The sequence below is a fragment of the Macaca fascicularis genome, chromosome 2, assembly GCF_037993035.2.
Source record: "Macaca fascicularis isolate 582-1 chromosome 2, T2T-MFA8v1.1".
Taxonomy (NCBI): domain Eukaryota; kingdom Metazoa; phylum Chordata; class Mammalia; order Primates; family Cercopithecidae; genus Macaca; species Macaca fascicularis.
The window spans coordinates 161,832,350-161,848,859 of record NC_088376.1 but is presented as its reverse complement, the minus strand read 5'-3'; the positions used below and the strand labels follow the sequence as shown (position 1 = coordinate 161,848,859).

At 36.1% G+C, this 16,510-nt stretch overlaps 1 protein-coding gene across 6 annotated transcripts in view; it reads left to right on the top strand.

The window, feature by feature from the left end:
• Positions 1-16,510, top strand: part of STXBP5L (syntaxin binding protein 5L) — a 478,212-nt gene that overhangs the window by 459,428 nt on the left and 2,274 nt on the right. For all 6 annotated transcript variants that reach the window (XM_005548039.4, XM_005548040.4, XM_074033375.1 and 3 more), the window contains 3 exons: positions 5,670-6,030; positions 11,608-11,773; positions 14,303-14,414. In XM_005548039.4, the coding sequence (XP_005548096.1) occupies positions 5,670-6,030; positions 11,608-11,773; positions 14,303-14,414 (639 nt within the window). The remainder of the gene's footprint in view (positions 1-5,669; positions 6,031-11,607; positions 11,774-14,302; positions 14,415-16,510) is intronic.

Below are 16,510 nucleotides of genomic sequence, written 5' to 3'. Positions count from 1 at the left end.
AGGAAAGAAAATATCTCAGACTCCTTAAGACTCCAACTTTAATATAATTCTTCAGCCTCACTGGAACCTTAATCTATTGATCTTTCCATTTTCATTGTCATTCACCCCCTTCATGTTCCCACTTTCTAATTTAAATTTCACAGCCAAGCTCTATAATGCCTTTCTTTCATGCATTTTCAACTCTCTTGCCTCCTTTGTGCTTTGTTTGCTTTGTCACGCTTATTCAGCTTGATCTCAAACCTGGTTAAATTCAACTCTACCTATCCTATTTCTAGGCCCATGTAGCTGAGTATGGCTAGAGAAAAATATATAACCACACTAAATTGTCTCATTTCATCATAAACCATCACTAACTTCAAGTGGGCTCTTATGCTGCTAGGTAATCATACTATATTTTCCTACTCCTTGCCCCTGCACTCCTGGACAACAATTGCATATTTTCTTGTTTATCCTTTTGGTTGTTTGCATGTGTGTGTGTGTGTATGTGTGTGTTTTGTTTTGTTTTGGTATAGATGCGGTCTCACTCTGTCACCCAGGCTGGAGTGCAGTGGTGCAATCATAGCTCACTGTCGCCCTGAACTACTAGGCTCAAGTGATCCTCCCGTCTCAGCCATGTGAGTAGCTGGGACTACAGGCATGCCATCATGCCTGGCTTACAATTACGTATTTTCTCTAGTCTCTTCAAATCTCCAAAACTTACTTTTCTATCTTCAATCTCAGCAATCACCAAGTGTCCTCTTTTATTGAGAAAATTGAAACAATCAGATAAAAACTTCAACAGCTATCATCACATCTACCAACCTATCTGCTTGTATCTCCATGGCCTGCATATTCTCTGCTGTTACAATTACTAAACTAAGCTTCTAACTAGGTGATTCATTTAACAGAATCATTCTATCTCCTGGCATATCCTAAAGGGAATCAAGGTTGGAAGCAGGGAGAGCAGTGAAGAGGTTAATATAATAGTCTGGATGAAAAATGGATAGAGGCTTGCTTGAACTGGGTGGTAGTTATTCACTATACTCCACTTATACTCTAGACTCTGCTTATACACTAGACTCCACTTATATGCTAGACTCTACTTGCTTTCACTTACTTAAGAAAGTCAATCCAGCAACTTTTCCTTTGTTTCCTTTATAATAAATGTTTTTCTTTCTACTGAATTGTTATATAAATATATTGTTATATCTTCCATTAAAAAAGAGAAACAATAGATTCTAGGCGGTTTTAGTCATGGGCAATATAGTAGTGAATAAAACAGACAAAAGTCCTTGCCTTCATAAAACTTACTTTCTATGGTAGAGATAGATAATATGTATGATAAATAAGTAATTATATGGAATAGTAGATACTAATAAGTACTAAGGAAAAAAATAGAGCAGAAAAGGAGATAGGAATTCTTGGTCATTTCTCAGGCAACATCTTATTTGACATATCAGCAACGTATCACACAGGCTACCATTCCTACCTTAAAACACTTCAAATTCTAGAGTGCTATTTTCACCTGATTTTCTTCCTACTTTTTGGCTCTTCCTTCTCAATCTCCTTGGCTTGTTCCTCCTCCATTTCAGTGGACTTAAACCACAATGCCCCAAGACTGATTCTTTGAAACTTTTCTCTTTATATTGAAGCACTAGATGAATTCAGCCAGCTTCATGCCCTTAAATGTCATTTATAATCTGATGGATCATACATTTATATTTATAGTCTGGACCTCTCCCCAAATTCCTAACATATATGCAGTTATTTGATATCCATTTGGATGTTTAGTAAGTATCTCAAACTTAACATGTTCAAACCTGAGCTCTTGGTATTCCTCTCATTCCTCCCACACTTTTCTACATCTATTAATGACAATTCCATTCTTCCAGTTTCTCAAGTCAAAAACATTAGAATCATCCTTGACCCCCATATTTCTTTCATACCCTAAATCCAATTTGTTAACAAATCCTGCTGGCACAACCTTTACAATATACTCGGATTCTGACATTGCTCACCATCTCTACTATTACCACACAGTTCAACCAAGCCTCTATCCATTTTTTACCCAGACTATTACACCAACCTCTTCACTACTCTCCCTGCTTCCAGCCTTGGTTCCCTTTAGGATATGTCCAGGAGGTAGGGTGATTCTGTTACATGAAAGTTAGATTACATCACTTCCATTCTTAAAATCCTTCCATCTCATGCTAAGTAAAAGTCTAGGTCTTTACCATGTCCTAAAAGAACCAACATGATCTGGCTCTACTTTATCTCTCTGATGTTACCTCCTATGAATCTTCTTGGCATTCTAGAAAGTCAAGATCTATAAAGAATCTGAGATTTTATTCTACTTGCAAGCTAATAAAGTTAGGTTGCCAGTTTCGATGCTGATAGAAGACATGAAACTCCTGGCTCAGAGACAAAGGATAATTTATTATTCATAACAGTCGTAGAATATCAGTATTTTGTGCTGGTTTCCTGAACCCTAATTCCCACAGGATGATGAAAAGAAGCCTTCCCTTCTTTATTAGTTTGTTCAGGTTGCCATAATGAAATACCACAGACTCAGTGGCTTAAACAACAGCAATTTATTTTCTCACAGTTCTAGAGACTGAAACTCTAAGTTCAAGGTGCCAGCAGGGTAGATGTCTAGTGAGGTCTCTTCCTTTGGGTTGCAGATGGCTGTCTTCTTGCTGTGTGCTCACATGGCCTTTCCTTTGTGTACACATAGGGAGGGGTAGAGAGAGAGAGAGCATGTACTCTGGTATCTCTTTTTAAAAGGACACTAATTCTATCAGATTAGAGCCATACCCTTATGATCTCATTTAATCTTAATTATTTCCTTAAAGGCTGCATCTTCAAATAGATCCATAGTGGGGGGTGGGGCTTTAACATATGATTTTTCTTGTAAGAGGTTGGCAGAGGATGCAAACATTCAGTCTATAACACTATTTAAAATTTATCTACCTTTTTTCAAGAATTCCTATATTCTTTTCTGCTTTTTTTCCTTAGTACTTATTACTATGTAATATCCCATATGATTACTTATTTATCAGACATACTATCTCTACCACAGAAAGTAAGTTTTATGAAGGCACAGACTTTTGTCTGTTTTATTCACTACTATATTGCCTTTAACTAAAATAGTGCCTAAAGCACATAGAATGTGTGCTTTATACTATATGTCCTTGATACTATATGTATTGATTGAATGAAGGTTGTAGTGGGCAAGGCTAGTTATTTGGGAAAGCTGGAGTAAAGTACACTCCTAGCCAGTGAGATCTTCTTTAAGAGGAAAGTCCTAATTAATTAATTGTATGGTCAGTTACTTATGGTAGATTTAATTAAGATCTTATTATTGAAGCCTGTAAGTTTAAGCATACATTGTAAGTGTATTTCTGAAGTAGTAGCTGCTTACAATTTAGATTTACTTGAGTTTTTTCCAGTTAGAAAAGATTAAAGGAAGAATCCTGAAAGATTAATAATACATTGTTTGGAAAACTTAACCTGTTTTTATAAACCTAATGAACAGAATATAATCAAAGCATTTATGACTAAAAATTAAGAAACAAAGCAGCTGTTTTGGCAAGGGCAGCTTATTGAGAAATTCATTTTGATGCTGACAGATTGTATGCAATGAGTATAAGTAAAATGGCTTTCGAAATGTGGATTTCTTGTCTTTTTAACCTACTGTCAGCCATCTCTAAATCAAGGATGCAAAGATATACTTAGAAAAGTCTTTCTATGGCAGGTAGTTATGAAAATGTGGTTTTACTGAATAGCAGGATCAATCCTAGGTTAATTTTAATTAAATAATTCTTCATAGCTTTTGGCATTTTTCCTTCATGGGAGACTGGGAGAGATGTTCTTTTATCCCTTAACCCTTAAACTGCAGCACCTAAACCTCTACTCCCCTAGCCTCTGCAGTTGCCCGTATGTACATTTATAGATTTCTTGAAGTGGATTTAAAAACACAACTAAGATCATCCCAATATACTCTTTTCAATTTTATAAATTTTAAGGACTTTGTAAGTGCTTTCTAAATGAATATATTTTTATCTGTCACCCTTCCCTTTTCAAGTCTCTGTCACATGTACACCCTTGAGGCATATCAGTCTAAGCTGACATACTTACTCTCTCTGCATGATGTAAAAGGACAAAGGAAAGAAAGGGCTAATAGGGTACTGCGTAGGGAAGACTCTGGAAATATCCAAAGATCACTAGAGCCCAAACTACCTCCTAAGCTTATAGTATGTTGTCCTCCAAGACTGATGAAAATCACCTATAGGCAATAATCTGGCATACATTGTCAATCTTAGAGAATCCAGGTGAGTAAAACCTCTTTCTGTGTAAAGATGCAAAAGCCTGCCTAAGAGCTGAAAGTAATTGTTTTGTCTTTTTCATACAATTAAAATTGCCACCATGAATTCTAGATATTGAAATTTCTTCTTAAGTGTTTGATTTTGAAGAAAAATCAAGCATTTTCTAGCAAATTGGTTTATGAAATAAGAAAACGGTATAAGACGGTGTGATTATTTTTTCAGTTGAAGTTATTTCAATAAATAAAATATGTACATTTTTTAAATTTTCTTTTTTATAAAAAGACTTTAAGGGGGACTATATAGTATAATGAAAGAATCCTGGGGTAGGAATCAGAAAAATCTGAGTTCTAAACTAGGCTCCGACCTAACTTGCTATGTGACCTGGCCCAGCTTTCATAATCTTTCTGGGTCTGTTTTTTCTTCTTTTTTAATATAATGAGAGAGTTGGCCAGTTGATGTCTTAAACTCCTTTTAGACCTAACATTCTATGAATCCAACTTATTATAACAGATGAACTCAAAAATCTACAAATTCCTGAACAACAGGTGCTGGAGAGGATGTGGAGAAATAGGAACACTTTTACACTGTTGGTGGGATTGTAAACTAGTTCAACCATTATGGAAAACAGTATGGCGATTCCTCAAAGATCTAGAACTAGATGTACCATATGACCCAGCCATCCCATTAATGGGTATATACCCAAAGGATTATAAATCATGCTGCTATAAAGACACATGCACACGTATGTTTATTGCGGCACTATTCACAATAGCAAAGACTTGGAATCAACCCAAATGTCCATCAGTGACAGACTGGATTAAGAAAATGTGGCACATATACACAATGGAATACTATGCAGCCATAAAAAAGGATGAGTTTGTGTCCTTTGTAGGGACATGGATGCAGCTGGAAACCATCATTCTTAGCAAACTGTCACAAGAACAGAAAACCAAACACCGCATATTCTCACTCATAGGTGGGAACTGAACAATGAGATCACTTGGACTCGGGAAGGGGAACATCACACACCGGGGCCTATCATGGGGAGGGGGGAGGGGGGAGGGATTGCATTGGGAGTTATACCTGATGTAAATGATGAGTTGATGGGTGCTGAGGAGTTGATGGGTGCAGCACACCAACATGGCACAAGTATACATATGTAACAAACCTGCACGTTATGCACATGTACCCTAGAACTTAAAGTATAATAATAATAAATAAATAAATAAATAAATCTACAAATTCTTATACATTAGGGAATATTATGACTCTATAGGTATAAATTATCACACTGTAAAACTTTAATTCCCCATAGACGCTTTAGAATGAATTTGACATGTCAGTGATGTCCAATTATTTTTATAGGTACATTCCTCTCATTGAAAGGAGCTGTGCTAACATTCTCCTGTATGGACCGAACGGGTGGATTAATGCAACCGCCATATGAAGTTTGGAGGGATCCAAACAACATAGATGAAAATGAAAAATCTTGGAGAAGGAAAGTGGTAATGAACTCATCTTCTGCATCCCAAGAAATAGGAGATCATCAGTATACAATAATCTGCTCAGAAAAACAAGCCAAAGTCTTCTCACTGCCTTCTCAGACTTGCCTTTATGTTCATAACATCACGGAGACATCTTTTATACTGCAAGCAAATGTGGTGGTCATGTGTAACAGTGCCTGCTTGGCATGCTTTTGTGCTAATGGACATATCATGATAATGAGGTACTTGCCTTCTTATAAATTATCTGGTAATCACAACACCAGCAAGGTACAATTCTAAAAAATATATGTGTTATGTGCAAGATGTTATCAAGAAGCAACCTGAGATCATTGTTTCATTATGTTTCTGGATGTTTTATTGTTCAACAATTTGTTGAGAGTTTGGGGTTTTTCTGTTTTGTTTTGGTTTTTCTTTTTTGCTAAAAATGCTTGGCATTGTGAGTGAAATATATTTTTAATTGCTATCAAGGAATCTAAGAAAAGAATGATTTTTCAATCATTCAACAAATGTTTATTGAGCATATCTCCCAGATGCTATGCTAAGCACTGGAAATAAAAGATGAATAAGCTAAGTGGAAAAGAAGTTAACTTTTACTTTTCCTGTGTTTCATACTTCACCCAAGAAATTTACATACAGAATTTCATTTGATCCTTAGAACTTCTCTAGGACACAGGAAAATAAAGTATTATTTGCATCCTCCATTTTACATGTGTTAATAAATTAAAGTTACACAATTTGCCTGAGGTTGCAAGTCTAGGAAAAGTGAGGCCAGTCTGGTAACTAAAAGTTATCAGACACTTTTATAATAAAATATTGGCCAAGAGATTTCATTCTACTGTAGTGAAATGAAAATTTATGAGACACAAAAATAATTATCATAAAATGAACTCATAAACATATACTATATAGAAGCCATTGTCATTCTTTTTAATATCTCACTTATTTCCAAAAATCATTGAGACAAGCATTGTGCTAGGCTTGTGAAGGATATAAAAATTAGTAAAACATGGTCCTAACCCTTAAGAAACTCACTGTCTAACTGGGGAGATAAGATAGATACACAGACATTATAACAAAAAGAAAATGTAAATTCCAACAGAGGAAATATGGGATTGAATTTTCTAGCTACAAACTAAGTTCCCAGAGTTCAAAGTCACAGCATAGTTGAACATGTATTATAAAAAAAGAGTTGTTGGGAGGACAGTAACATGTAGAGATAGTTTGAAGCAAATTGTTGAGGACTTTGAATGTTGAGTTTGAGATTAATCAATTAATAGGAAATGGGGTTTTAAGCAGGTAATTAACCTTCTCCTGCCATGTGTTAGGACATACACAGGGAGAAGTTGAGATAGGCTTTTGAACTGAAGTGGTCTCTATATTGAAGGCAAGGAGGAAACAGGTGTAAGGGAAACTTATTGAATGCAAAGCTGATTTGTTGTGAACAGTAATGAAGGTTATTAAATCTCGAGGTTAGAAGAGAGTTTAAAGGTTAAAACATTTTTTGAACTTAGATAACGGTTATGTTATTAGCATATAGGAAAGTCAGAAGGATTTGAAAAAGCTGATAAAGAGAAATTTAATAATAAATTGAGAATAAATATTTGAAATGTGAGGTGTTATAAGCCATCCAGCAGAGATTTGGCAATAAATTTAAGATTTGCACTCTTAGAAAAATATATGTGGAAGATCCAGCTTTGGAAGTCATATATATAAATGCATCAGTAAAAGTTATGTCAGCAAATGAGATAATAAAAAAGATAGCATAAAAAGAAACAAGAAATTGATTGAGCTGAGGATAGAAACTTGGGGGTATTCTACGTTTACGTAGTGAAAGAAAGAAGAAGATGCAGCAAAGGAGATTGAGAAGAAGTCATTAGAAAGATAGGAAAGGACCAGAATTGTATAACTTCATTAAATAAAAAGAGAAGAATATTAAAACAAAAGAGGTGGTCAAGAGGTAGTAAAATATAGCAGAGAGGTCAAAGAATTTGGGTACAAGAAAAAAACAGTAGATCTCACAACTGGTGGGATATTAATGATCTTTGAGAAAGCAAATATTAGCAGCATGGTGGAAATAAAAGCTAATTTTCAAGGAGACAAGAATAGAGGCAGTGGTGTAGATCAGAGTTTGGCAAATTAATATCCAAAACAAAATCTACCTCCATTCCCCTATCTGATTTTGTACAGCCTGCAAGCATTAAGAATGGTTTTTACATACTTAATGGTTGAAAAAACTCAAAGAGAAGAAGAATATTTCATGATATGTGAAAATTATACGAATTTTAAATGTCAGTGCCCATAAATAAAGGTTTTGGAACACAGCCACACCCATGTTTCTGTATATTGACTATGGCTGCTTTTGCACTACAGGGCAGAGTTGAGTAGTTGCAACAGAGACTCTATGGCCTAGAGAGCCTAAAATATTTACTATCATAAATATTTATGGGCCCTTTTTCCCTGGTATTGATTATTCTTTCAGGAAATTTTGTGGTTAAAAGAGAGATGAGTCAGGAAAGTCATTTAAGAAAGAAACTAGCTTTTGAGAGTTTTTTTTTTTAATACGGAAAATATGAGCAGATTTGTAAGCCAAGGGAAAGTAGTGGAGAAAATTTTGAATAGAAATAATCATTTTATGATCTGTTCATTCTCTCATATATTTCTGATTCTTTTCAACCTAGTTCCCCCTTTCTCAAACTGTTTTTAGAAATTTCTGATAAGGTCATTTCAATCTTGTTTGAAAATGATTTAACTCACAGACATGCCTCAGATTTTGGGGGGAAAAAAAGGTCTATTTGTGTATGTGTGTAAGTGGGTGTATCTCTCACACACATACACTGAGTCATTGATAAATGGTATCTGTCTTCCTCTGTCCTTTATAAAAGCTGCTTGACATGATAATGGTTACTTTGATATTGTGTCATAGTAGAAATTCTTCATGTGTTCCTGAGGATCCTCAAAACTCACTGAAAAGGAAATAATTTTGATAGGATTTTAATAATACATATACATAAAGTATAGCTAGGAAACAATGGTGTGTACTCTGCTGTATAGTTTAAAGAAATGAATCCTACAAATTAGCATGCACCTGGACTCATTCATTTTCCCATAGAGTATATTCCTAGGATCTTTTCAGACCCTAGCAGAAGGTAACTCTCCTGAGCCCAGTCTTCTCAAGTCCTAGTTTTCTGACAGATATCAGGTAGCTAGCCAATGGTTACCTAGATCCTAAGTACCCAGACCCAGAAAAGCAAGTTTGAGAGTAGAGAGGAGAAATAGAAGAAGCTTATTTTTGTATGAATTCTCAAACTTGGCTGTAACAGACACTTTTTGTGAGACCTACCTTGTTACCTGACGCTGTTTCTTTATTAAAGTATCCTGCATAGAAGAAAGTCTTTTTTCTTCTGTTATAAAAGCAATTGTTTCCTAGAAGTTAGCAACTGCTCTCTTTTCCTACCTGAAGTGACTACACCTCTTTAATTTTCTTTTCTTGGCTTACTTATTATTATACAATATAGACAATGTAGCACATCAGAAAAGTCGGTTGGAACCTCTTCCTCAACTCCACCCTTTAATTTGACTGAATCTATCATGGAAATCTGTTTAACTGGGATTGGTTTGGACTTATATCTTAAGGAGCTTAGTTACCAGAAGTGCTATAACAGATCATCTTTTAATATATTCTTAAGATATTAAGTAATTCGTTCATCAATGAAGCTTTTGAATCCAGTGTGTCATTTACATTTACAGCACATCTCAATTCAGACAAGCCATGTATCAACTGCTCAATAGTTATATGTGGTTACTGGCTACCATATTGGAAAGCACAGTGCTTATTCCAATAGCACAGATTTCAGGTCCCATTTTACATAGTAAATTTCCAGGTCTCAAAGTAGAGTTACAAACCACTTTGATAAAGGAAATCAGTATTTTTTTTCAAGGTGCTGGTTTTACGATCTGGGATAATTTAAAATCATTGTGCACACTTAGAATCAGTACAACAGTTTCAAAATTTATTTAATTACAAGTTTACCTTTTTCCTTTTGGCATTAAAGTTCAGATTAAAAGGCAGTGAGACTGGTTTTCGTCAGTGGTTTGTAAAACTGGCTCGAAAAACAGTATCCAAAAGGACATTCTGATGAATATTTTAGCAAAATTATCAGCTACATTAGGATAAGCATATACCCATGGGGTAAGACAATTCAGATGTGTGGTATTCATTTGGATGTGCAAATTCTGATCTATTATTTATAACTTATTCTCATTCCCTTACAGTCTTGGCCATATTTACTTATTAGTCATGCCTCCAGTGCAGTTGCCCTAAGTTATGAGTAATTTTCATTTCCTGTGTATAGAGTAAAGGAATGGGGAGCAAAGCCACTTCATTTCCAGGCACAGTGAACTGGACCCACACCACATTACTGTCAGTTTTGCCTTAAAGAAAGACAATCGACCGAGTATGCAGTCAGACACTTTCTAGCTGTGGTGTTTCTGACATAACCAAATGCTGTAAGTCATTGTAGGAACATGTGAAGTGCTACAAAAAGTGCCCCGGAAATTGCTGGCCACTGCATTTAATCCATCAAGAACATTTGCTAAGCATCTATGTGAAACTGTGCCTGTGAATTTTTTTTTTCATGTATATGATTTTATGTGAAAGTCTAGATTATTGGATCTTAAGACCCATGTCCAGGAACAGGAGTCAGCATAAGGATGCTGAACTCTCCTTCTGGCTGTGCCTGTGACTCCAGAGTCCTGTCTTACTGTGACTTAAAGTTTGATGGAGAGAAAGCTGTAGGATCCATAATTTCTGCCAGGAAACCAGGGTCTTTCTGTTCCTAACCTGAGAATGGGCACCCAGTGTTCTGAGAACACTTTCTGGGCTAACATGGTCCTCACACAGAGCTGAGAAAGAACGTGTTCCCCCTCCTGGGAAGCACATGTAAAAGTTAAGAGCCTGAATCTCTTCTAAACCAGTAATTGACCTCTAAGCACCCACCATACTACTGCTACATTCAGGGCAGAAGACACTACTCTTTGTAATCCAGCCACCACCAAAATGGGAACAAAAGGAAGGAAGGAAGGAAGGTTAAGCCATTGGATAATACTGAATCTGTTTCCCTAAGTGACTTAATCTTAGAGCAAGCATAACATCCAGGTTAATTTTTGTAAGATATCTCCTTTTATTATCACCCTCATCATAGTTCCCGATTATCTCTTAAAGTAAGTGGTTTATTGACATTAGTATTTCTGATAATAGTTTACAAACTACTATAAACAAATTTATAAACATTACTATTTCTGATGAAAATAAAGTTGCTTCTCCCTCCAAAAAAAGGAAAGGAAAAGAAAAAAAGAAAGTCTAGTTTATTACCACTGTGCCTTGAAGATAAGAAGAAACAACCAGGCCTGGTATGGTGGGTCATGCCTATAATCCCAGCACTTTAGGAGGCCAAGGCAGGTGGACCACTTGAAGTCAGGAGTTTGAGACAAGCCTGGCCAACATGGCAAAGCCCTGTCTCTACTAAAAATACAAAAATTAGCCAGGTGTGGTGGCACACGCCTGTAGTTCCAGCTACTCAGGAGGCTGAGGCGTGAGAATCACTTCAACCTGGAAGGCGAGATTGCAGTGAGCTAACTCCACTGCACTCCAGCTTGGGTGATAGAGCAAGACAAATATAAAAATTATAATTAAAAAAAGAAACAACCATAAAATAATAGAATAAAAATTGCTGTTTTTATGTAAAGATCTGCTTCTAATAACCTGCATATGATATATGGATTTACTTTTTTCCATTCAGCCTACCTAGTCTTCGCCCAATGTTGGATGTTAATTATTTGCCACTGACAGACATGAGGATAGCACGAACATTTTGTTTTACCAATGAAGGACAGGCATTATACCTCGTCTCTCCTACAGAAATTCAGCGGTTAACATACAGCCAAGAAATGTGTGATAATCTACAGGTAGGTCAGGAGGTACATTTATGAAAAAGACATTGGACATGGTAGAGAGAATGAGAAAGATGTCTAAAAACTAAAATATTATTAAGTCAGACAATAAACATGCCTTTCCAATAACATGTTTTGAACATATATTCTTCATTTTGAGCCTACCAACTTCTAGTATAGTTCTAGGTATTGCACAGAAATGATAAGAGGGAGACAATGCAAAGATCATTCACATTAATAGCTAATCTTTTTATTTATTTATTTTATTGTTTTTGTCCATGGATATGAAAGATTATAAACTCTCCCGTCAGGGTGGAAAATATGTATGTACATACAAAACTTTCCATACCATTCAGGGAGTTCAAGAACTCTTGAAGAAACCTTGTGATTAAGGGACACACAAAACAAACATATGTCCTGTGGGTTAGAATTGAGCATTTGCCTTTGATTGTAGCAGTAAGCATAGCCTAGAAACAGAATAGATATAAATGTCTAACCTTGCGTAAGAATGGTCACAACATTTTTTAAAAGCATCTTGGACATTTAACTAGTTAAACCCCCTCATTTTACAAATAAGAAAACTAAAACATATTTATTATAATATAGGGGTTAAGAGCATAAGCTCTGAACTACTCAAGTTGTATTTTGGCTCCTCCATTTGTGTGACTTTGGGCATTTTACTTAACTTATCTGTACACTCTACTTTGGAGCATTGTTGTCAGAATTTAGTAAGAATTCATGTAAAGGACTGAGCTCCGTGCCTGGAATATAGTATGTTTTTTTAAAAATAAATAATAATAAATATTAGTATCATCACCATTGTCATTCTACAGATATTTATTGAGTTTTTACTATATGCCTAATACTTGGCTAGACTCTAGGAACATGCTAATAAATAAGAAACAAGTCCCTGCCTGTCAGTGTGGAGAGACAGAAGTAAACAGACAATCACACTACTCTGTGGAAACTGCTATATATGGCTGTGCCAGTACTGGGGAGACATAGAAGGAGGACACCTGGGTTGATGGAGCAGAAGGGAAGCAGTTTAACCAGTTGACTCTCTAACGTGCTTTTTAAAAATTTTGTGACTATCCTTACTCAAGGGTAGATAAACCTTTACAGCTATCCTGTTTCTAGTCTGTGCATACTGCTACAATCAGAGACAAATGCCCAATTCTAACTCACTGGATATATATTTATTTTGTGTGTCCCTTAATCAAAAGAAGTTAGAGAAGGATTATGGGCACAACTGACTTCCAAATGGTAAATAGGAGTTATCCAGGTGACTGAATGGTTGGGGATGAAAAAGGTAAGATACTTTAGACAGAAGTTGTGGCATGCAAAAGCCTCAGGGCTAAGGAAACTGCCAAGAAAGTGCAGAATTGGGAAGTGAAAAGAGTGGAGGTGTTGTGCTGGAGAATTAGTCGAGTAGATCTTGCAGCCCCTTGTAAGCTCCCTAAGGAATCTATTATAGCATTTAACCCAAGGGCAGTGGTAAGTCATTAAAAAGTTTTAGCAGATTTGTTTATTAAAATAAATATTCTGGTTAGTATGGCAGTTGGTTTTCAGGAAGCATGAGGATGGAGAAAAGTTAGCAGATTCAATAGCTATAAAGTGTAATCAGTTGGATTTAGGGTTATTAGATATAGGAGTGAAGGAAAGGAAGGAATTAGTCATTTCTCGGTTTCTGGCTTGGGGAACCAAATAGATGATGGTGCCATTTCCAAAGAGAAGGGCTTCAGGAGGAGGAGCACAAGTCTCAGTAGAGGTAAGGGGAGCTGATGAAGTTAAAATCATACTGGAAGTTTGTAGGAAACCAATATTAGGTCACAGATCTCCTGACTCAGTCTAAGTTCCTTTCTCCACACTGATGGTTCTTAAACTCTGGTTAAGAACCTTGCAAGTCTGGTAAAAATATAGATAATGAGAGTACATCTATGTAGATTCTGATTTCATATATGTGGAATGCAGCCTAGATATGTGCATTTCTAACAAGCATTTCTCTAGTCATTGTAAAGCTCACCAAATATTGAAAACAATTGTACTTCACCCTATACAGTAGCTGCCTATTTTGACTCATTTAAATTATCTTTAATCATTTTATAATTTTGTACTCCTACAAAAATAGATCCAACCTTCCACATACCACCAAAGCTTTCCTATTTCATAGGGCAGTCTATGCTTGGTTCAGGGAAGGGTACCAGGATAAAAAAGAGGCTATAGTGACTGAAAAGGGATCAGAAGTCTAGTGGTAATTATTGAGCACAGGTGGAAATTAATCCTAGGGTAGATATACTAGCTTCCCATACTTTGGTGGAGGGAAGAAGAGGACAGATAAAGGAAAATTTTAGAATGTTTGTTACTATAGAAGGGGAGGAATAAAAGAAATGCCAGAGGGAGAACTGTGAGCACAGCAAAAATCACCATGAAAATACATGAAAAGCACACTGTTTTTTTTTTCATGATGTCTCCTAATATACCACAGTGTTACCTTTTTGTATATTAATTGATTTTTTAATGCTTTTTTCTTTGAATTTGATACAGGACATGCTAGGAGATTTGTTTACTCCCATAGAGACACCAGAAGCTCAAAACAGAGGCTTTCTTAAGGGACTGTTTGGTGGAAGTGGACAAACATTTGACAGAGAAGAGCTCTGTGAGTAAATTCCTGATTGTAAAAATGTATTGCAAAATAGAAGACATGTTTCTGTGTATGTGTATGTGCGTGTATAACTTAATGTAATATGTGATCTCAAATTCTAGACTACATATTTTTTGCTTCTTAAAGTTTGAATATTTGTTTCCTTCTGTACCAGAAAAATTATTTGCGTTTACCAAACATGAAAAAAGTGGTCACTTCATATTAGGAAATTGTGTAACAAAAATGATATATATAATTCATACAAATAATGAGCAAGTTAATAAATATCTCATTTACAAGTAGATCATACCTGCATGGCAATGTGAAGGTATTCAAAAAAGTCTAGAAAAAAGATTTTTGAATCTGCCTGACTTTAACCACTGCTGGAAAACAGATTCCTTATTCAGAATGTAAGATTTATCAATCCTACAGAATAAATTACTTAAAAAATCTACCAGTGAGACTTTGATAAACAAAATCGAAAAGTATTACTGTTTATCAAAGTCTCGCTGGTAGATTATTTATTTATTTATTTATTTGAGACAGAGTCTTGCTCTGTCACCCAGGCTGGAGTGCAGTGGCCTGATCTCGGCTCACTGAAACCTCTGCCTCCCAGCTTCAAGCGATTCTCCTGCCTCAGCCTCCCAAGTAGCTGGGATTACAGGAGCCCACCATGCTGGGCTAATTTTTGCGTTTTTAGTAGAGACGAGGTTTTGCTATGTTGGCTAGGTTGGTCTCGAACTCCTGACCTCAGGTGATCTGCCCACCTCACCCTTCCAAAGTGCTGGGATTACAGGCATGAGCCACAGCGCCCAGCCTTACTGGTAGATTTTTAAATAATAGGAAGATACTAGGGAAAATTTTCAGAGAGAAGGTATGAATATATTTTCCAGAATATCCTACCATCATTTGGTAGAATAGATCAAAATTCTCTTTCTCTGGAACTTTTAACTATGCAAAAACATCTAGGTCCCTTCATACAATAGAATATTATTTGGCCATGAAAAGGAATGAAGTACTGATACATGGTACAACATGGATAACCTTGAAAACATCTTGCTAAGTGAAAGAAGCCAGACAAAAAAAGGTCACATATTGTATGATTCCATTTATATAAAAGGTCTAGAATTCAGAGAGACTGAAAGTAGATTAATGATTGCCAGGGGCTGAGGCAAGGAAGGAACAGGGAGTGGCTGCCAATGAGCATGGGGTTTCTTTTTGGAGTAACGTATGTGTTCTGCAATCAGATAGTGGTGATGGTCCTACAACTTTGTGAATACACTAAAAACAAGTGAATTGTACACTTTAAATGGATAAATGTTATGTGAATTATATCTCAATAAGGCTCTTATTTTTAAAAAATTAGATTCCATCAACTCTTATTAAAAAAAAAATCTAGAATCCATTCCAGTATTACATCCTTGGGAATTCTAACTAAATTTCTGCCAAAATAGCTGTATTTTTCTTAAAAAAAAAAAAAATTTAAAAGACAGAATCTCACTTGGTTGCCCAGGCTTTGGAGTAAAGTGGCACAATCATAACTCACTGCAGCCTCAAACTCCTGGGCTCAAGTGATCCTCCTGCCTCAACCGCCTGGGTAGCTAGGACTACAGGCACATACTTCTATGCTTGGCTAATTTTTGATAGCTGTTTTTCAATTAAAAAATATTTTTCTTTATTGAGCGCTGCTGTGGTGGTATGCACTTGTAGTCCCAGCTACTTGGGAGGCTGAGGTGGGAGGATTTCTTGATGCCATGAATTCGAGTCAGGCCTGGGCAACATAGCAAGACCCTGTCGATAGAAATTTTTTTTCACTTCATTGAAATTGAATAAAACTGAGCTTTGTAGGTGACTGAGAAATTCTTTTAGTCTTTTAGAAATCACATTTTTTTTTTTTTTTTTTTTTGAGACAAAGTCTCACTCTGTCACCCAGGCTGGAGTGCAGTGGCATGGTCTCGGCTCACAACCTCCACCTCCCTGGTTCAAGAGATTCTCGTGCCTCAGTCTCCTAAGTAGCTGGGACTACAGGCACATGTTACCACTCCCAGCTAATTTTGTATTTTTAGTAGAGACAGGGTTTCACCATGTTGGCCAGGATGGTCTGGAATTCC